The sequence below is a fragment of the Patella vulgata genome, chromosome 6 (assembly GCF_932274485.2).
Source record: "Patella vulgata chromosome 6, xgPatVulg1.2, whole genome shotgun sequence".
In the NCBI taxonomy this organism is placed as follows: Eukaryota; Metazoa; Mollusca; class Gastropoda; family Patellidae; genus Patella; species Patella vulgata.
This window is the reverse complement of record NC_065884.2, coordinates 28,556,395-28,580,094: the sequence shown is the minus strand read 5'-3', so window position 1 is coordinate 28,580,094 and position 23,700 is coordinate 28,556,395. Positions and strand designations below refer to the sequence as shown.

General features: G+C 31.8%; 1 protein-coding gene across 3 annotated transcripts in view; it reads left to right on the top strand.

Annotated features, from left to right (window-relative positions):
• The window catches only part of LOC126825721 (four-jointed box protein 1), a 51,461-nt gene that overhangs the window by 14,951 nt on the left and 12,810 nt on the right, over positions 1–23,700 (top strand). Inside the window, exons 1-2 of one of the 3 annotated variants that reach the window (XM_050555493.2) lie at positions 4,570–4,694; positions 8,037–9,579. In XM_050555493.2, coding sequence (XP_050411450.1) covers positions 8,859–9,579 — 721 coding nt within the window. In that variant the 5' untranslated portion in view covers positions 4,570–4,694; positions 8,037–8,858. The other 2 variants (XM_050555492.2, XM_050555491.2) reach the window with 2 other exon arrangements.

Genomic DNA, 23,700 nt, shown 5'->3' with positions numbered 1-23,700 from the left:
TATCCTTGAAAAAATCGACATTATTGCCAATGCATTACCAGCAAACAGGTATGTTATTTCAAAATTTTGCTTGTGAGACATTTTTAGTTGGTGTTAATAGAGGCCAGAATTAGGTCACAAAAAGTTGTTTAAACAGGTCAAAATTCTATGGAATACAATTACTGTTTATTCCTTCTCTAGTCATTATCAAGCAATGATAAAATATGAAAATATAACAAGACAATATAAACAAATACACAACAAACCCCGAAAGGTAATGAATTTGATTAATGATATCATCGACCACTTTACCTGAAATTAACACAATTTTTTAATGGATAGCTTGTTGTGGAGTATTTAAAATGATTTGATCAGATGTTAATAAGATGAACTTTGATTGGTATTATATATGAAAAATATTGATATGTGCATGTTGATGTAAGTGATTCCACTTAAATACAAGGGGAGTGGATGGCCGAATGGTTAGCACATGCGTGCTGTATCATACGGCCTGTCATTCAGTCAACTGGCGTGGTTTCGAATCCCCGGTTGTACGTGACAAGGAGTAGGGTCGCCTGTCCAACCTCATGGGTTTTCTCCGATCCTCCGGTTTCCTCCCACTGCTAAAGACCCCTACGCGCAAGCGAATTATTGAAATAAAATTAAACCATATGTTAGTCCCGAAATGACCTAGTTTGTGTCGAGTGGACGTTAAACCCCATGATTTTCATTCATTTAATATTCAATTGTCAAAATGGGGTTTTGTTTCATTTTTTTTATTTTTATAAAACATGGATCAATTTTTAATGATTAAATAAAAGATTAATACTTCATCTACATAAACTGTAACATTATCTCCATTTAGTCCAGTAACTGAATGGGGAGTATGCCATTCGAGTGTAGAATTTATGAGGCACAGTTTTTCGAGTGTAGTTTTTTATTTCGATTCTGGTGTGTGTGTGTGTGTGTGTGTGTGTGTGTGGGGGTCCAATGCCTAAAATTTGGAGGAAATGTGATACTGATAATGTTGACATAAATAATCATCATCTTATTGATAAGTAAAACATTAATTTTTGGCACTGTACATTGCTAAGTAAATATACAGGTTAGCATTGTACAGCTGTTTTGCTTTGGGGCTTGTGTGGGTGGTATGGGGTTCAAAATGTATTTTAGGGACAAGAAAAACATGTGGTTCGAAATTGTTCTAAAAATGGTATTTTGCTATAGTTTCAAACATAATTAAATAACCAGTCAGGCCTATTTAGGTCCAATTTCTTAAAGATACATTATTTGAGATTATATAAAGAGCTGGCAGTTCTCACTATAACAGTTAAAAACTAGATAATGTAGAAACCTTTATACAGCATTTAGTAATTGAACATATAATATTATTATATTTTCAATTACTAAATGCCGTATAAAGATTTCATCAGACGTCAACATGGAGACGTGGCAGTTATATTATAATATATTATATTATTTTTAGATAATGCAGAAGTTATTTGCTGAAAATTTCAGTCAAATTGATCCACTCTGAACCGAGAATTTAGCGATTGAATTTTCGGCCCAGCCTCGATCGATCATCATTACTAAAGTTGGTACGATAAAAAAACATAGTCTCGATTATCCATTTCATGATTTAATCATGATTGAAAGTTGAGCAGCAAATCGGATCCTAATCTAGTAAATATCGCAGGCTAGCGATGACATCGAGAGTTAATTATGGTCTGGATAAGTTAATTAATGTCAATTAATAATTCAGATAACATTTCAGGCCTAAAGAAAGACCTGCAATAGGCAGATTTAGCTCTTGCATAATGTATGTTTAATGTTTTTTAAGGTTACCCCTGAGAAATGATTGGTATAACTATACTGCTGGTTACAAAGGTTAAGTCTGAGCTTTAAGGATTTCTGTTCTCTACCATCTTTCACAACCGTTCCTTGAGATTCATTTGAATTCCGTAATTTCTTCTGAATTTTAAGCATTGGCCACCATCCCCTATTGACCATGGAAAAGCTTCCTCACACACCTTATCATAACTCATAATCGACATCTAAAGTTAGGTTGCCAGGTAACAAAATATACACCCACAGCAAACCAGCAGCTCAATCGTCCAAGAATTTTTGTCATTCACCAGATTCTACAAAGTGAAACAAGGGCCATAACTCTTAGAAGTAATTTACAGAAATTGTTGAATTTCGGCAGGCTTTTCGTTTTACTAATTCAAATAATGCATATAAATTTCATACAGATCGGATTATAACTTTTGTCATTCAAACATTCACAAGTTCAAAGTAAAACAAGGGCCATAAATTTAGAAATAACTGACAGAAATTGCTGAAATTCAATAGGCTTCTTCTTTTCACTAATTTAAATAATGCATATAAATTTAATACAGATCGGATGATAACTTTCATCATTCAAGTGTTCACAAGGTGAAACAAGGGTCATAACTTTACAAGTAATTATTTGAAATTGCTGAAATTCAATAGTGTTCTTCGTTTAATTTAAAGCAGAAATTTCAAATTTTTAAGTTATATTTTTAAAATTTATTAAAATAAAGCCTTAAAATAGATGGTATCCATAAACAGTCCTACCTTGTTAAAGAATAATCCTATTAATCCTATAATTCACTATTGCCAGCTGAGAAATTGGCAAAAATATCATTTTCAACTTCAAATTCCAACGTTGAGGAAATGGCTGAATATTGTTTTCAATAGGAAAACAAGGGAGGCAATTGTGTTGTTATTTCCTGTGTAAATGAGTTTTAAGTGTGAGAATGACACCTATGATCGTATAATAGTGAGTTGATAACCTATTGAGCAAAAGACATAGAAATAATTATGTTTTGACTTTCTTAGAAAATATGAAATTCTCGCTTTAAATGATGCATATAAATTTTGTACAGATCAGATGAAAACTTTACAATGTTCACAAGGTTCAACAAAGTTAAACAAGGGTGATAACTCTAGACGTAATTATTGGATATTCAATAGGAGTCTTCATGTCACTAAGTTTCAATGATCTGTATAAATTTCATACAGATCGAATGATAACTTTTGTCGTTAGAGCATTCACAAGGTGCAGCAAAGTGAAACAAGGGCCATAACTCAAGAAGAAATTAATGGATATTGTTGAAATTCAATATGATCTTTTTTTGTTTTACTAATTGAAATGATGCACATAAATTTCATACAGATCAGAGGATATTTTTCATCAACCGAGTGTTCACAAGGTTCAACAAATGGAAATTGTTGAGATTCAATAGGATTCATTGGATCACTAATACGTAAACAACATATATATAAAACATTTTTAAAATGATCATATGATACATGTAGTAGTGTTCACAAGAAATTGTGAACAACAGATGAAATGGAGGAAACCGCACTATACAACCATTTTGAAATTAAGCAGTAAACAAATAAATCTTCAGAAATAAAACAAAATCCTTTTACAATCTGGAATTGAACTCTATCTTAACATTCATTATATCTTTATCTCTAATTAGTAGGCTACTCTACAGATTTCTCTTATCCCCATAGACTTAACTGCATTATCAAAGCTTAGTGATTAATGAGTGAAAAAAAAAAAAGGAGAAATGGGGTTTAATGTCCACCCGACACAAACTAGGTCATTTCGGGACTAACACATGTGGCATGTGTAGTGCATTACTTTTGTTGCATATATACATGTGTACTTAACAAAAATCTCTGACTGTGGCTGTTGGAGCACTTGTTTGGTTATTAACCCAATATTCTCAATAGTTCAAGAAAAACTACAGAAAGATAGCCCATATACAATTGTCTGTGTGATCTGTGTTCGAAATTGTATGGAATAAGAATATAACATATTCATTGTGAATTAATTGAAAATTATGCAAAAATGCTGCTGTCCTGGCCAAATATTTAGGGTATGAACTGCAGAACAATTGTAAATGATACCCAAAATGTGTTTGGAGTATCCCTTTAACTTGCCCTTATTTGGGTCTTTTATCATTTTAGTGTTGCACAGGACACGTTTTCTTGCCAACAAGATGTGAAAAAGTTCACATTAAGTGCATTTGTGATAAGAGGTGTTAAAAATTTATTGGGCAAGGGACACTTTTTATCTTATCGCAACTGTTATTTATCAAATGTACAAGACTGTATCCTTTATAATAAATTTGCCTGCTTAGGCATTTTGAAAAATTGTAATTGAAAAAACATCTGTGAAGCAAAAAACTTGCTTGTTCACTTTTTATCAATTCAAGTTCAGAGATCATGAATTTGATACAATCCTAAAATACGAGTTAGAATTATGGGTGTTCAGTAGGAGTAGAAAATAAAATGTGGACTTCTATTTAAAAATTTATAATAGACTTGGGACAAAGGAAAGCCAGATTTCAATTCGAAAGACTATACAACCCCCTGGAGCTAGAACAGAAGGGAGAGATTGAAATATGTTGCCCTCTATTGTGAGGTAATAGAAAAACCATCCCTGACTGAGCACATGGACATAGCATGTGATATTGGACAGATAGCATGTTACATGAACATACAACATTTACCCATTTATTTAGATAACACATTCTATTCACAGCTTTTGTGAACAACTGACTGTAGAATAGTTGTACATTGGATGTAGTTTTACAACAAGAGATTGGATTATATATTGCGTTTAGTTTTAAACTGTCTCGTTTCTCCTTGTTTGGACTAACTAAACAGTACATTAGGTAAATATCACTTGGTGCAACTTTTACATACTTCTTTCAAAGACTTAACAGATTTGGATTAACATGGATGCCTGAAGAAGGATAATGCATGTTCAAATTAAGCTATCTAATGCTCTTTAGTGGAGTATGATCTCTGAGTTGTAAGTAATACATATATAAAATCAATAATATTATATTGAATAAGTTAAGACAGATTTATAGATTTTAGCTTTAGAACATAGTTGTCAGGTTTCTTGAAGGCATGTAAACTTTTAATATCATTGAAACATTAATTTGCAACTAATGCAATAATAAAATCTTAAAGAGGCATTATGTAGGATTTAGATAAAGAGCTGGCTGCTCTTTCTATTAGCCTATATTTCAAAAACAGATAACGAAAAATGAATACATTGAAAATTTCAGTCAAATTAATGACTGTTTGAAGTTTTGACAAGAAATAGCCTAATGTGTCTCTGCCGAATGGGGGTGAGGGTGCACTTTAGATCATAAGATTTGTCATTGAGTCAAGCGATGTGGTTTTCATCTAAAGCCTGTACATGACAAAGAGGATAGGGTCGCCTGTCCAACCTCTTGAGTTTTCTGGTTTTGTCCCACTGTTGAAGACCCCTACGCAGGAGCGAATTAATGAAAAAAAATGGAACCATATGCTAGTCCCAAAATAACGTAGTTTGTGTCGAGTGGACATTAAACCCCACCTCTCTTTCGAATCTAAGCAATCAACAATGTGTAACCCATGTAACTGATAAAGTGTTTGGGCTGTTTGTTTTTCTTGTTATTTTTTAAGAAATCTGAAGCACTTGGGCATGGAGGAGTTCTGGAACTTTTTTATTTACCTTGCATCAGGTTGTTAGGTTACCCTTATATAGTCATCTTTTAAATTAGTCATTAAATCTGTAAATTTCAAGAAATATGGACCCCTACATACAATTTTGACAGAGAATTTAACTTCTTTTTATGTCAAAATATTAACAAAATATCTCTGTATTGAGTGTTTGGAGTTGTTTTGTTAGGTATTTTACTAGCTGTGCACAATTTCACCAATCTTAATCCTCTATTGAAAAGGCATGTAGTTATGCTTTGTACTAGAAAATCCATTTCAAAAAGCTATTATCAACTCTATACACTCCATATTTTTGTGACATGTCTATAATGTACAAGAAACAAGCTGTGGACTTCCATTTTATCATGAATTGATCTGATAAATGTAAGTATAACTAGATATCGGAATACATGTGGGATAAATTTACAAGTTGAAAGTTAATTCATGTTCATACATTACATGTACGGCAGATTTTTAATATATACTTCAGAGGTAAGTTACTTTATTGGTGCATATTTATGTTAAACTTTTAAAGCCACTTCTTTAAGAGGTAAATTAGTTTATCAGTCTAGAAACTAATAATTTAGAATAAGTATTTACTTTTATAATTGGCCCAAATCTTTGAGGTCATGAACATGTCTCTCCTCTTGGCTGCATCAATAGCTGTGTTTACACTTGTATGCAATGAGCATTCCGTTCTCCGAACCATTCCAGACCTTGATAAAATTTGCACCGCTTGCAATCGCTATTCAATAATCGTTCTTGAAACTTTTCCTGGTATTGTGAACAGTGTTATTGTACTTAGTATAAGGATGTCTATGGTTGTGTTCTGTATTGTTTGTTCTTTCTCTTTTTATTATACGGTTATCCTGTATTCTCCAATTGATTGCTAAAATCGTAAAGTGGCCTAATTCTGAACATGAAAGACATAGACGAAGAAATAGATCTAATTTAAAAATAGCAAGATGGGATAAAAGGTTGTGAGGCTAACTATCGACACATGGGAGGGGGGGGGGGGGGTGCATGGTATTGTGGTTTAATGCATTCGCGTGAAATCACAAGGCCTGTACTTTAGTCAAGTGGGCATGGTTTGATTCCCTGCTTGAATGTGACAAGGAGTAGGGTCGCCTGTCCAAACTCATGGGTTTTAGGTCCTCTGGTTTCCTTCCACTGCTGAAGTCCCCAATGCGCAAGCAAAATTATTGAAATATAATTGTTTGTCCCGAAATGACCTAGTAAAGTGGATGTTAAACCCCATTTCTCTCTATCGACAGAAGTACCAAATATGTTAGACTGATGTAACCCTTCTGTGTACCAAACCATTCATTTAATACCATAATATTGTATTTAAAAAAATAACAAATATTTAGTATCTAAAACTGAAATTATTTTGGTAAACTAAAGGCAACTTAAATATCTAAAAACTTCTTGCATTTATTATGAATAAACTCTACTACTGTACTAGGGTCTATTCAGTGTTACATTTATTCTCAATGCAATATTGGTTCAGTTTCATTTTAATGAAAATAATTTGCAAGTATTTCGACCATTTTAACAGAATGTCATCTGCATTCAAGTTGAAAACTGCAGAATAACCCGCTGGCCATAACTGTACTCTACCATATAGCAAACACAGTGTTGTGGGGCCAACATGTCTGGTTATAGTGAGGAAACTCTATTTTAACCTGTGACACTAAACATTCAACGCAAACAACAGGCGTAAATACAAGTTTACAGGGATGACTGGCTGAGACATTCTATCCTCTGTGGGACCTGTGAATTGATCTTTTTCCTGTTGATATTGTCGCCTTTTTCAAACAAGATTTTGAGAACATTTTTTTTTATTTCACACAATTTATTAAGGTTTGATCTCAGTAACACATATATATTTATAAGTTGTGGTGTGACAATTTAACTGATAACAGTCTGTTGATTTAGATGTATTAGAATCCTAATTGTTTACTTAAAATGTTAAATATGCTATAAAACATATATGATTTGTTAGAACATATTTTAAAAAAATTAAATAAATACTATATAGTAAAGTTAAGTGCAAACACTTAATCTCTTCAATTATACATAATTTATGTAAACTGTCATGTGATAAAATGTATGGTCATTAAGGTAATTGTTGAAAAAATATTTCAAGGGCACAATATTCCAGACTAAGAGGCAAATAAGGTCTTTTAGTTTTGTCAAGAAGCAAATTAGACCAATCATAAGTTATGGCCATCAAAAGTTCCCATTACTTTCTACTGATTCCATGTCATCATTTTCTGTCTTACAACATCAGCCATCACATGAAGAATAACTCATTTCTATCCTTGAATACTGAAGTCAAGATTACGTCTACTTAATTAATCATTGAGATTACAATCTAGAGATTACCTTTCTGGCCCTATTATTAACCTGCTGGTGCATTCAGGTTTTAATATAAACATAATTATCTGATGGTGTATCATGTAATTTGTTGTGAAAGTTTAATGTTGATTAACTCTGTATTTTTTTCCCTTCTTTTTCAGGTGTTTGGGTTTGGACCTGTGTGTGATGCAGTAACTGTTAAATTTGATGTCTGCCCTGTACATTAGACACAGTGTACTTGTCGTTACCATTGAATGATGAAAAGTATAAAAGTGAAAAATATATATGTTCAAATTTAAACATTTGCATTTAAAACCTCAAAATTGTACAAATGTGAATGAAATTGGTAGAAATTAACACTTCTTTATTTATCCAACATAATTTCTGTGTAATTACTATGAAATAGAAAGTTTACAGTGTTTTCAACAAAATATCAGAAGGTATATTTAGTGTTTAATGATAGCCAACTCCTGGGCTCTTTAATTTCTATAATGTATGGATTTGGTGAAAGTCTGTCAGAAGTGACTAAAAAAGTTTCTGCTACCTATAGTGGTTAGTGTTGAAATTGAGAAATTGAAGAGAAATTGGTTGTTCTCTATCTAATATCACTGAGCCTCGTGGCTATAAGCAGCTGTCAGATACAACTCTAAAGCTGTTCTCTACATAAGAAGCCTTTAACTGCCCTATTCTACTCACACATCATGAGTCGATCGTCAGACGTTGAACTGTGTATTACTACAGTGAGTACTACCAGCAGTATATGTTGTGTACATAACAAACAATAACAATGGGATATACAGTGATTATGTGTAGGTAAAACCAGTCATAACAATGACACAAATTTCAACAAATTCATAAAGGAGGAAGGAAGGAATTAAACAATTGAAAACGAAATGTATCTGTTGTGGTGGGCACTTACTTTCAGATGGGTGTCAACTATTATATTATTTGTCACCTAGCTGTCAAATATCTAAATCATCGAAATGAGAGGAATTAAATTCCGTAAAGTGAGAATGCTTTTCTTTTCGATATTTTCATTTTCTTGTTTTTTTGTGTTACTGTTAAATTTGATGGTGGTGCAGCTGAATTCCCCTGAAAATGCCAGAAAGTTAAATCTCAATCCTGGATCATTGCAAAGAAAGTTGTCACAGCATCAAAAATTTGTTGTCGAAGACTTAGATAACTCAGAAGAATTTAGAAAACATTACCAGAATGCCAAAATAATTGAAAGAAAACCACAAGGGATGAAAGAAGAAAATGTGCCACACAAAAGTAACAAAGTTTTTTACAACCCTGTTCAGTACATCACGGAAAAACAGAAGCATAATATTGAAATGGATTATAAAATAAGTCAGTTAAAGAAATTGGTTAAGAAGAAACGCCAAGATTTCATTTATGACTATGAACCTGATATAAACAAAGCTTACATTGAAGATGAAGACGAAGATGATGAAGATGATTATGATTATCCTAATTCCAAGGAGATGAACAATCATAACAAAGAATTAATACTTAATAATTTTAATGAGACCAAATTAAATTTTCTAAAGCCAAAATTAAAATTTCATGAGGTTCCATTAGTGAAACCTGTGAAATTAGTGACTAAATCAGTTTTATCAATAACAAACAAAACTCATGTGATACGTAATGTAGTTGAAGATGGAATTTATTGGTCTAACGAAGTTGAACAACTTATTCCTAAAGGTAAAAATATTTTCTTAATTTTATTTATCTGCAAAACTGTCCATGAAAGTATTATATTGGCAGAATATTGAATATATTTCTATCAGTAAAAGCAAAAAAAAAAACTTGTATATTTCCATTTAAAAAATTGATCTTACTCAAATCAGACATCATTACAACCAATTTTAATTAGGCAAAACAATTATAAAATCATCTACAATGAATTTATGTTCATGACATAAATATGTAATAAAATTGTTGTAGACATCATTGCATAATAATGTCAACAGTGACACTCAACAGTGACACTCAACCATATAACCTGAACTTAAATTGCTATCTAATGAATTCTGGCACTAATTAGATGAGAACTGTTCATTAATTATTCAAGTGATTAACATGTACCCTTCAGTCAATATATGAGTCATTATAAACCATGTGGCAAGTTAATATTTCACCAGATGACAATTTAAATTAGAATACATGTATCAATGGGAATTTTATTTACTTTTATTACAAGCAGTGTAATCTGGCATTTATTGCTGGGATAAAATTATAAGAGGAGAGGGCTAATGATATGCTATAATGAAAGCCAATATTATTCTGCTTCAAATCAAGCATGATACATATTAATACTTAAGATAATAGCATTAACTTATTATTATAATCTTCTTTTTTAAAAAACAAAATATGTTTAATTTGTAATATTTAATAATGATAATTCACAAAGTAATTCCTTTCATAATTCAATAATCTAATCATAAAACAACCATGTTTTATCAATTCTAGGCTAATCAAAACTTTAGATATAGATATAAATCATTCATATTTATTCCACCACATCAAACTGTAGGTAAAGCAAATATTGGTAACCTCTCTTTTATAGCTATAGTTCAGGAAAGTGACTTTTGGTTTTAGGTTTCTGTCTATAGGGATTAGTTAAAGAACACTAGGACATAATGTCAGACAGTTAAAATACCATAACATATAAAAGGTTCAACAAGACATCAACATACTGTAAATATTAAATCCAATATATGCCAAGTTCTACTTTTCCATAAAAAATTTGCCACTAAAACAATTTCTGTATGCTAACTGTCTTTCAAGATATATGTATTATCAATATGCAAGAGTTCTGTAGACTAATAATACACAACTGTACAATATACACCTTTAACTAAGTAAAAATATACACCAGTGCATTATCCAGTATATAACATCATTATGCACATAACATCATTGTAAGCTGTAAAATATAAATAAAATACACACAGGTGCATTGTCTAGTATGTCACTTTTTTATACACATAACATAACATATGCCTTAATTGACAAAATTAAATACTGCTGCATATACAATTATTAAATCTGTATTTTGAATTATATAATCATATTTTGAATCCTGTATCTACATGTAATAACTAAGGGGGTGTTCATACATTAAAGTATGCATTATGAGTTTAATTCAAATCAAATATATATTGGATTACTTCTATATCTGGGTTTATCTGAGCGTGAGATAAGAAAACTGCTAATTATATAATCAGTAGATTTGTAGTATCTCTATGTGTTATTATTGTACAGATGCCACCAATGTTAAATAGTATTTATTTCTGCATAAATGGAAGAACATTTACATGGTTTGATCTCATTATGTGGTGTATTATTTTCATGAAAATATACCTCTTATTACTTCTATATAAATATTCTCCATTCCCCAGCTTCAATAGACACAAAGTCAATATACCAAATTTCTTCAAATACCCACCACTGCTCCTCAATTATGAATAAAGTAAAATAATTGTCACTTCTGTTGGTCATTACTCTTTTACAGTTCATTTTACCACTATACAGTTGATTAATGTCCAACTTTTGTGTTTGAGCATCTAACCCAACACATTAAGATCATAAAGTGTGTCATAGATTTATATGTCATGGTTTTGATCTCAGGCTTGTACATGACAAGGAGTCTGATTGCCTGCCTTACCTCATGGGTTTTCTCCAGAGCCTCCCTTTTCAATTTTTTAAGGAATTGTAATAGTTAAACCAGATTTCTCTCTTTCTCCAAAGTCAAACATAGTTTCAACTAATGGTAAGGTGTCATTTTGGGTCAATTTTATTTTTGCCAGGGCAGTACTATGGTCTTATAATTTTGTAAATATTAGATGCTCATCTTTATTAAAGCTTGCCGCACACTACGCAGCAACTTAAGCGAGAGTTCGGTGACAAATATTGCCGCAATTTAAGTAGAGTGAGCACTCTACCCGACGACTTTGGGGATCACAAAAAATACAAACTGTGAAGTGCTTTGTCATATGACACCTCTAAATGCATTTTCGTTGTCAGTGCGACAAATACTTCAATAAATATTATTTTTGTACATGATGATAAGGCAGCAGCGTAGTCTTCATAGTACAATGCCGACTGAGCGCAGTGCGTTTATTTATAGTAACGAGCTCAAATTGGGCGACTTGTGTATGTATTGAAATCAGGCTATGTAAGGATGAGCCCAGAAATATTCCAGAATATATATAATTAGCCCTTTCATTACCAAACAACCAACCAAGATAAGACAACCAATAAGGACAGGAGAGCCATTGACTGTCACACTCCGTTTTCCCGCAACAGGTACTGGAAAAAAAAATCACCCATTCTAATTACCATCTATGAATCCTAGGACTATATTATTATTGGGTATATTGCTATATAGACGGAACAGTTCACTGGGTCTACCGTACGTATTCGACATGTTTCTTTTCTTTTGATAGTCTAACAAAATAAAATTTAGAGTTCACACATTTAATAAGTGTCAGAATTGCAAACTTAATTTCAATTAGTCGGTAAGGCCTAATTTATATGAAAAAAATTCTAAGAAACATTGTCTGTAGTTATATCACATGAGAAGGTTTAATATGTGATTTTATTTCCTTGGTTGTCGCTTGACTTGTCGCTGAGGTAATCACATTACAAATGTTGCTGATGAAGTGACGACTTGAGCGATCATATCAAATATGTCAGATGCCAGTGATGGAAGCTGGTGATGAAAATTTGCTAGCGACTGAGTGCACAAACTAGGCTAGATTTTGATTTTTTTCATAGTCAGCGACTAAAATCGTCCATGTCCTCGCAAAGTGTGCGCCAGGCTTTAGTATTTCATTACATTCAGACTCTTCTGTTTGAGTAGTCTTATAATTTCTTATAAATATACTCAATATTATCGGGAGTTTTTGACATTACAAACACAAATTACTGGTCCATTCCTATCAATATGGGCTCCTATCTCATATATTGTAGACACAGTGAACAATTTTAAAACCAGTACATACTGGTGTGTACTCTGTACTCTTGAGCAAGATTTGTAATGAGCCACCTTGATGAACAAGGTTATATGTCAGTGCGTTAAGTGAAATGTCAAACCCTAGATGGGACTAACCTGGCGCAAGTGACTGTTATTCTTTATGTGCTTTTTGACCTATTTTCGTCCATTTTAAGTTTCAAAGAATAGAGATTTAGCTCCGTTAAAAAGAAAACTGTACTGTAATAAAGTTGAAAACATCTCTATAGATCTGTGGTGGGATATAATTCAGTAACATAATGTTCTATTGATGAAGCATGTTTTACTATAAAATACTGTGAAAATTGCCACATTATACATGGTACAGCTGTAAATTATTAACCACGAAAGGCATGTGCTAGTCATATCTAATTCACCTATCCTGAACTAGGCTTGGTACAAATTTTTACAGTGAACTATGCGCATGAGCTGTATTGGTTACAAGTACTTTCCACCATATAGACAGGAGGAAAATATTTTCTTTTAGAAAAAAGCAGGAACTCTAATTTCCTTCTAAGCTAAACACTGGAAATTTGACAAATACCAAAAGCCAAAAATCAAATATGAATTCAATTTACATTAAAGAATGTAATGACGTTTAAATAATAACAAAACGTTGACTGTGTTACCTTATACATAGGTAGTATCTAAATTTTACAGAAATGAAAGCAAAAATGTTTAGGATGTGCATCTGCGATGCGATTGATATTAAGCACCACTCTGGCTTCCAGGCAAAAATGCCAAGGTAGCAGCTACAATAATATCTACAGTCAATAAACACCAAAAGGTTATGCAATAAAAGAAAATAAATATCCACGATCATATCGCTAAGACAAACAGCTCTAAACAGTCAAAATAAAACAGGAGTATTTATCAAATAAACTGAGTGGGATATCTTTACTGATCATCTTCTATTAAAAGCCCACACCGTGTTTGACCACCTGGTATTTTCTTACTTGACACCAGACTTGGAACATAGTGTACAAGATAATTATATCTAGATTAAGTAATATATGTAAATTAGGCAAAAGTCCAGAAGTAGTGGAGATATGACTGTTTGGTCTAATCAGTAAAGCTATGGTGCTCTCACCTTCAGACAGAAACGATGCCAAGAGCAGATGTGTATTTTGCTGGTACGTGTCTAGGGGGCACTCATATGTTCCTGAATTAAACTTCTAGTACCGTAAATTGTGATAACAAGTGAAGTAAAATGGTTTTAAGAAAATTCAGTATTTCATTTTTTTAACATAAAAATCCAGTATTTGCCATTTTTTTGCATTTAAAATTAAATATGGATCAGATATATGTGTATTAAACTACAAGAATTAGTAAATGTTGCACTAATTTCTGATTGACAGGTTATGATGAACTAATGAATAAATTCAAAGCTTTAAACAAATAGATTTTACAAAGGAACACCAAAAACTATTCATTTATATACATAGTTATAAGGTTTCACAAATGTAAAATTTGAAATAAAATCTTACGACCACAATAGTATTTGAACCAATAGATTTCAAAACCAAAGTTCTTGAAAAGAAATTATCATCCTCATCAACATTGTTTTCTACCTCAGATATCAAATTACACAAAGAAAAGTCTTGAAATGAAGCAGCATCAAACAAATAATAATTACAGTAAATCAAGTTCAGTTTCTCTGATAGTTGGCAAAGTGTTGAAGAAATACTAATATTGACAACCACATGAGGCTATAATATTACTCAATAACGATCTATAAAGTAGAATTAGGATGACAACATTACACCACTAATTGTTGTAATTGCTTTGATTCCCTTTCATTACCCAGCTAGTAAAGGCCAGATTCATTGAAGTGTTGACTTTGAAACAACAGTAAATAATTTTGAATGTAACAGTAACAATTAAATTATCCTTGTATAAAATATGTCTTAAAACAAAATTACAAAAAAAAACCCCACTAACTTTTGAGCTATCATAATTATCGACCACATTTTCATTTCAGTTCTTATAAAACGAGAGTGATAAAATAACAATTAAAAATTTAATCTCTATTTTTATACGCCCACATGGAAATATGGTTGTATACTGCCATCGCCCCCGTCCGTACGTCCCTCGTTCACAATTTCCTGTGAACACTCTACAGACTACATTTATCATCTGACTGTTTTGAAATTGATATATGTTGTTTACATCAGTGAGATGAAGAACCCTTTTCAATTTCAATAATTGTTAATTTCTTCTGGAGTTATGGCCCTTGTTTCACTTTGTTGCACCTTGTTAACAACAAAAGTTATCATCCGATCTGTATGGAATTTATATGCATCATTTAAATTATTGAAACAAAGATGCCTATTGAATTTCAGCAATTTCCTTTAATTATGTCTAGAGTTATGGCCCTTGTTTCATTTTGTTGAACCTTGTGAATGCTTCAACAACAAAAGTTATCATGTGAAGCCTATTGAATTTCAGCAATTTCCGTTAATTTCTTCTACAGTTATGGCCCGTTTTTCACTTTGTTGAACCTTATGAACGCTCGAATGATGAAAGCTATCCTCTGATCTGTATGAAATTTATGTGCATCAATTAGTATACAAAAAAAAATCATACTGAATTTCAACAATTTCCATTAATTTCTTCTGGAGTTATGATGACCCTTGTTTCACTTTGCTGCACCTTGTGAATGCTCTAATGACAAAAGTTATCATCCAATCTGTATGAAATTTATACAGATGATTGAAACTTAGTGACACAATGACTTCTATTGAATATCCAATAATTACATCAAGAGTTATCGCCCTTGTTTAACTTTGTTGAACCTTGTGAACATTCAAATGACAAAAGTTTTCATCTGATCTGTACAAAATTTATATGCATCATTTAAATTAAACGAAGAATACTATTGAATTTCAGCAATTTCAAATAATTACTTGTAAAGTTATGACCCTTGTTTCACCTTGTAAACACTTGAATGATGAAAGTTATCATCTTATCTGTATTAAATTTATATGCATTATCTAAATTAGTGAAAAGAAGAAGCCTATTGAATTTCAGCAATTTCCGTCAGTTACTCCTAAATTTATGGCCCTTGTTTTACTTTGAACTTGTGAACGTTTGAATGACAAAAGTTATAATACGATCTCTATGGAATTTATATGCATTATTTGAATTAGTAAAACAAAAAGCCTGCCAAAATTCAACAATTTCTGTAAATTACTTCCAGAGTTAAGGCCCTTGTTTCAGTTTGTAGAACCTTGTGAACCCTCAAATGATGAAAATTACAATCTGATCTGTATGAAATAGTCTTGTCAATAAATGCCCCCAATTATCTACAAAAGAATAAATATGTGACAACCCTTGTCGACCGCTCGGACGATTTACCTGCTGTGGGCGTATGTTTTGTTACCTGGCAACCTATCCATGATGAGACATGGAGCTGTAGTGGACAATGTTATGTTATTGGACATGGTGAACATGAAATGACTACATAGTATTTCTCTATCATGTTTATCATCTGGTTCAATTTCTATAACAATGCTTATTAATGTTCTTAACTGACAACAGATATGTCTTTGAAGACTTCTCTTTTTAAACTTACTCTGCTAAAAGGTGCCGAAATTTGATTTATTTTCCTCTAAAACCTGGTAATTTAATGGTGGATGTTTAGCATTTTGTAATTAAATGTGTGAAATTTTAGCAGATATGATTAAAATTTGATTAAATTAGCTTTGAATAAAATTCTAAGAATGTTCAGTTAAACTTAAAGATTGTAGTTTTAATTAAACTTAAAGCAATAAGGGGGAAAATCCACCTGTTACATAATTAGGACCTTAATTAGTGTTAAACATCATGTTGTTCTGTTAAAATATTGTCTTCTGAACAATCACTGCCCTGACAAAATATTTGTTCACAATGAATAAAAAATCTTATGTCGGGGTAAATCATTAAAACACACTGTCCTGACAGGACTAGGGTAATGGAATTATTACACAAAAAAACATAGTTTTATGGAACAATAATCACTGGTTTATTATACACAAGCACAATGTTTAGTCGTTTCCAATCGTTAAATGTTACTAAAGGATTAATTATTACACATTTTAAACAAAAAGTCATGTAATGTGTAATGGAAGATTTCACAAGTTGTGAATATTGAATAAAACATGGAAATTATTATATTTTATAAGAAATTTAGGTTCCTTGAATTTAATTCTTAGCATTCAATTCCACCTAAATGAATAACAAGGCTGCATGTACCATAAAATATCCTAAAGCCAAATGTAACACATTATTTCAAAATAGAATTGATTTTTATACAGGTACCATGGATGAAAGTAGACATACTGGTAGATAAAATATTTACAATCCACAACTAAATGTAATTGAATCTGAAAGTATTTTGTACAAAACTCATTATTCCTCATATCCTAAATAGTTTGAACATGTTTCCATTAAGAAGGAAACTCTATATTCTACATTACAAACAGTTTAATGGGTTTGGACTAAATATTACTGAAACTAGATACATGGTACTTGAAGTTGTTTTTACAAAATGTAATAATATTATGGACTTATCATTAGCTCAACATCATAGTATGGTAGTGCTGTATTTTGAAGATTTCTGCCATTTTTAAGATTTCGCCTTTCAGAAACAAAGAAAACTTGTCTACTAACAAACACGAAATATACTCAGTGAAATCTGTCTGTGGAATTTCCTGAGTAGAAACCTAAAACTGAAAAACGTAAGATGATTTAGCGTTGGTTTCTTAAATTTAAGATCCCATTAAGATTTATGCAGTTGCAAGTTAAGTTTACCCAGTTCAACATTTCTGCCAGTCAGTAAAATTTGGCTACTATTTCATGCCTTTTATCTTGGGGATATATATTATATACATGTTTGAGTATTATTGTTTATGTTCATTTCAAACCTGTGACAAGTTCTAATTTTTTAAAAGTGCTTTTGGGGTATCAAATATCAAGTATGTGAGGATGATGTATTCTTTCACATACACGCTATACCCGGCTTGTTTGTTTAAAATATTCTTATCAGGGATATCTAAGTTTTTTTCTCACTTTGAAACCTATAGTGTTTTGATCATGAATAGGGAACACCACCTTCCATCAAATCAAATCGCTAACTTGAGAAGGTATAAAAAAAATTCTCGAAAGTATTTAATGACTGGCTTTTAACTAGCTTGTGATATTGTTATCAGCACAACTCTAGTCAAATCCCCAGTTAGATTCAAGTAAGATAATAATGTAGTTATTATACGACCACATTTCCGTCCGTCTGTCGGTCCGTCGGTCGTCCACAATTTCTTGTGAACACTCTACAGACTACATTTATCATCTGATTGTTTTGAAATTGATACATGTTGTTTCCATTAGTGAGATGAAGAAGCCTATTTAATTTCAATAACTTCCGTTAATTTCTTCTGGAGTTATGGCCCTTGTTTCACTTTGTTGCACCTTGTGAACGCTCTAACAACAAAAGTTATCAACCGATCTGTATGAAATTTATATGCATCATTTAAATTAGCAAAACAAAGAAGCCTATTGAATTTCAGCAATTTCCGTTAATTACATCTAGAGTTATGGCCCTTGTTTCACTTTGTTGAATCTTGTGAACGCTCTAATGACAACAGTTATCATCCGATCTGTTTGAAATTTATATGCATCATTTAAATTAGTGAAACAAAGAAGCCTATTGAATTTCAGCAATTTCCGTTTATTACATCTAGAGTTATGGCCCTTGTTTCACTTTGTTGAATCTTGTGAACGCTCTAATGACAACATTTATCATTAGATCTGTTTGAAATTGATATGCATCATTTAAATTTGTGAAACGAAGAAGCCTATTGAATTTCAGCAATTTCCGTTAATTACGCTGTGAGTTATGGCCCTTGTTTACACTTTGTTGTACCTTGTGAATGATCTAACAACAAAAGTTATTATCCGATCTGTATGAAATTTATATGCATCATTCCAATTACTAAAACAAAAAAGCCTATTGAATTTCGTCAATTTCCGTTGATTACATCTAGAGTTATGGCCCTTATTTCACTTTGTTGAATCTTGTGAACGCTCTAATGACAACAGTTATCATTCGATCTGTTTGAAATTGATATGCATCATTTGAATTAGTGAAACGAAGAAGCCTATTGAATTTCAGCAATTTCCGTTAATTATCGCTGTGAGTTATGGCCCTTGTTTCACTTTGTTGTACCTTGTGAACGTTCAAACGACAAAAGTTATCATCCGATCTGTATGAAATTTATATGCATCATTTAAATTAGTGAAACAAAGAAGCCTATTGAATTTCAGCAATTTCCGTTTATTACATCTAGAGTTATGGCCCTTGTTTCACTTTGTTGAATCTTGTGAACGCTCTAATGACAACAGTTATCATCAGATCTGTTTGAAATTGATATGCATCATTTAAATTAGTGAAACAAAGAAGCCTATTGAATTTCAGCAATTTCCGTTTATTACGCCGTGAGTTATGGCCGTTGTTTCACTTTGTTGTTCCTTGGGAACGTCCGAACGACAAAAGTTATCATCCGATCTGTATGAAATTTATATGCATTTTTTGAATTAGTAAAACAAAGAAGCCTATTGAATTTCAACAATTTCAGTAGATTACTTCCAGAGTTACGGCCCTTGTTTTAGTTTTTAGAACCTTGTGAACCCTCAAACGACGAAAATTATAATGTCATCTGTATGAAATTGTCTATTAAATTCCCCTAATTAGCTACAAAAGAATAAATATCAAACGACGAAAATTATAATGTCATCTGTATGAAATTGTCTATTAAATTCCCCTAATTACCTACAAAAGAATAAATATGCGACAACCCTTGTCGACTGCTCGGACGATTTAGCTGCTGTGGGCGTATGTTTTGTTGCCTGGCAACCTATCTTTATGAATATCAAATACTCTTCTAAACAAAAAAGAAAACCAGGGCTCTTTATCTAATCATTTTTACCAGTTCTGACCGGCTAAGCATTAAAATGCCAGAAAATAAGTAGTATCAGTGATTGAAACAAAACAAAAATTTATATGACCTGATCGTCTTTGATTAAAGTCAAAATAAAGTATTGAATTGTTATTTCGATTTGTGATGTAGCATAATCTTCCTTGATAAACTTTTTGTTTTGAAATACTACATGGAGTGGAAGTCATTTGTTGACTAATCTCTATCCTACCAATTACTGATCACCAAGATCAGTTTATACACAGTGTTTAAGGTCATGAGACAAAGAAGCCTGTTGATTTTCAACAATTTCCGATAATTACTGCCAGAGTTTTGGCCCTTGATCACTTTGAAATATCTTGTGGACGTTCTAGAGACTAAAGTTAATATCTGATTGACTAAAAATTTATACGTAGTGTTTCAGGTCATGAGACAAAGAAGCCTGGTGATTTTCAATGATTTCCGATAATTACCGCCAGAGTTAGGGTTCTTGATTACTTTGAAATATCTTGTAGATGCTCTACAGGCTAAAGTTAATATCTGATTGACTTAATAAATTCATACATTTTGTATACCGATAGTCCATTGGCCAATCACACTATTTTATCGAGATTTTGTCTAATAGTTTGGATGCAGCTATGGTGGGTGTGGCGCAAGGCAGGGTAAGCTTACTCTTCCGGACACCTGTTACCACTGTTTGTCGTGTATTTTGTACACGGTGAACAGTCCATTTTGTCTAATGGTTTGGATTGTTCGTACTTGGTTTTATTTTATTTATACACAGTGTTTATGGTCATGAAACGAAGAAGCCTATTGATTTTCAACGGTACTGTTAATTACTGTTATGGCCCCTGATCACTCTGAAATATCTTGTAGATGCTCTAGAGGCTAAAGTTAATATCAGATTCACTTTAAAGTTATTCACGGTGTTTAAGTTCCTGAGACGAAGAAGCCTATTGATTTTCAACGATTTCCGATAATTACTGCCAGAGTTATGGTCCTTCATCAAAGTCAAACAGTTGATTTAACATGTTAATGTACATAAAACAGTGTTGGATTTAGAAGTAATACCTTGCTAATCAGCCAGAGGTGGGAAACTCATTACCTGGTCTTCGTAAATCTTACGTTAGGTGCAGAAAAGCCTACAATTCAATCAGACATAGATTAACTGTCTGATTATGGATAACAAATTGTTACTAGTTTATTGAATTACCATAGCAGGGTGCTCAGCATCAGATTTAATATGATTTTCATACTCCAGGCTTATTTATATGATAAATAGTTTTTATCATAAAAAAGCCTTCTTGATTACTGTACCATAAATCTGTCTTGTAATAATTCAAAAACTATGTTATCTGTGGAATTCATCTGATACTCAAAATGTCACAGAGACCTTTCCTTCTATGATTTGTTTAAAATATATTTTAGTTTAAGTTACTATTTATAGTACAGGATTTCCTTTGGCACAGAAATTTGGTGATCAGTATTGAATTTATTATTTTGTTACTTTGTAAATCATGATCTCGTAGGTTTGGATTATATTTTTGCACATTTAAAATAGCTGTCTTGGATTTCACTGGGTATCTATCCATAACAGTCGGTTTATTTATACAAATTGAATTCCAAAATGTGAAGTAATAACCCAAATAGTTTGTCTGAAACTTTCTGCTCAAAATATTAAGCCACTTGGATTTTGCTTAACAGGGTTACATATTCCATTTAAGGAATTCCATTCTGGAATTGTATAAATGTCTTGATAATTATTACCATCACTTACCACCATAAATTATGCAGGCATGTAGACATGTGAAATGACTTCGAATCTGGGAAGTAAGACAAAAATTGGAAGTAACAAAAATACTCTTTTAAAACCAAATTCCCCAAATTTATCTGCCCATGTGGGTGTGATCTTTACTCAAATATCCTTTTAATAAAGATAATAAACACTAAAGTTATTCACTTAATTGGGCTTGGTCTTTAATTTGAATTCACATGGGTTAATTATTAATTATTCAACAGAAACTTTACAGCCCACTTCTTTGCCCAAAGTTATTTAGTCAATCATAAAATTTATGATTTACAATGATCCCCCACAACAGCTCACTTATTTGCCCAAAATTATTCACCTAAATGGGTATGGTTTCTATAGATTATTACAATTGATCCTACACTGACTTCACAGCCCAAGTGTTTCTGGACTAATATTTACATTTAGTTGACATACTTGTAATTTATATAGCATTCAAACAATCTAACTCTTATAATTATATTAATGATTATTACCTTCTTTTACATAAATACATATGTATGTATATAAATAATTCATTTATGATAATATACCTTTATAACATAATTATGCCATATTACTGTTCAATTTATGGAATGACATTTCAACAAAAAAGTAATGACACAATAATGATAATGAATGTTTATGTCTTTAAGAAAAAAAATTGTACTTTTATATGCAATAATCATATTACATGAATTTCTTTATTTCATATTCAATTAATCTTTCCTCGCATATTTTTGACTTGCATTGTAATTAAGCACATACAGTGTTACATGTAATATGTAATTGGCAGAATTTCATATTAAAGGAGCCAAATTGCTAATATTTGGGACCTCGAAATTGACACAAATGGGTTGCAATGCTATAATAATGTAATATGAATGTATATAAACTGATTTACACTCAATCATTTCCGTTTTTACTTTAATTCCAAATCATTTATGTTCGGCAAAATATGCCAGAAGTCTCAATCGAATGACAATCTCTAGAGTCTAGTTATTCCAGTCTACACCGATAGTATATATTGCGCATGCTCTCCAGATAAGAATATGGCGTAACCGTTTGACACGACTTGTGGAATATGTCTGGCCTCGTTCTTTGAGTCCCTTGTTACAAATGGAGCTGAAATGCAATATGGTACACGATTCGTGTATCAACAGTAAAATGTTTATTTTGTCTTAAATATTGGATATCAGAAGCCCATCTTTCGGTTCTTGATATAAAAGGTTCTTGACTAAAAAGTTATTTTCTCCTTTATGCATGCATTTTGCACAACATTAGAAAATAAATTTCATCCTCTACTTCCTGGCATATTTTACATAAACAATCATTAACACCTAATTTGATTATATCATACACGTCTTTTGGCATATTTTTTGCAGAAAATGAATTTCACCCAATATGAAATTTGTCATTGTTCCCACCTCCTCCACCTCACACGTCAGTCTAAACAATTGCTTATTGGAAGAATTTGATCAACAAAATAAATATTTAATTTTACCCAAATATTTGTGACTATTACTGATGATTAAGCAAATAATCAAGACATTAAGATAAACAGGTACCATAAATGAATAAATTATGACAAATATTCAATGCTTTTCTTCCAAGATAGAACTTTGCCAGCAAACATTTTAACACCTTTATAATTGGCTAATTACCCATAGGAAATGTGAAGAAAGCTAAAAATGACAGGAGAGTATGCAGATGCCATTGTAACATATGTAATATCTTACAAATTTCATTTCAATCTTTAATTTATTTTCGGAAATATAATTCACAGTGAAAATTGGATCCTAATGAAAGATTGATTTGCAGTTTTTGCACCCCTCTAGGTCATGACATTTATATCTAAATTAAGAAGATAAGTATACAGATAAAATGCAAGACTTGAGATGATCATTATTTCTCATAGTTATACTGTGAATAGATAAGAGGGAAATATGTACAAAATTCCCTAAATACTACCTATCTTTCATAAACAAATGATACAATGGCAATAATGTTTTTTTACTACAAAACAATTTGCCAGCATCCATTATTTTCAGAAATATGCCACATTTAACTAT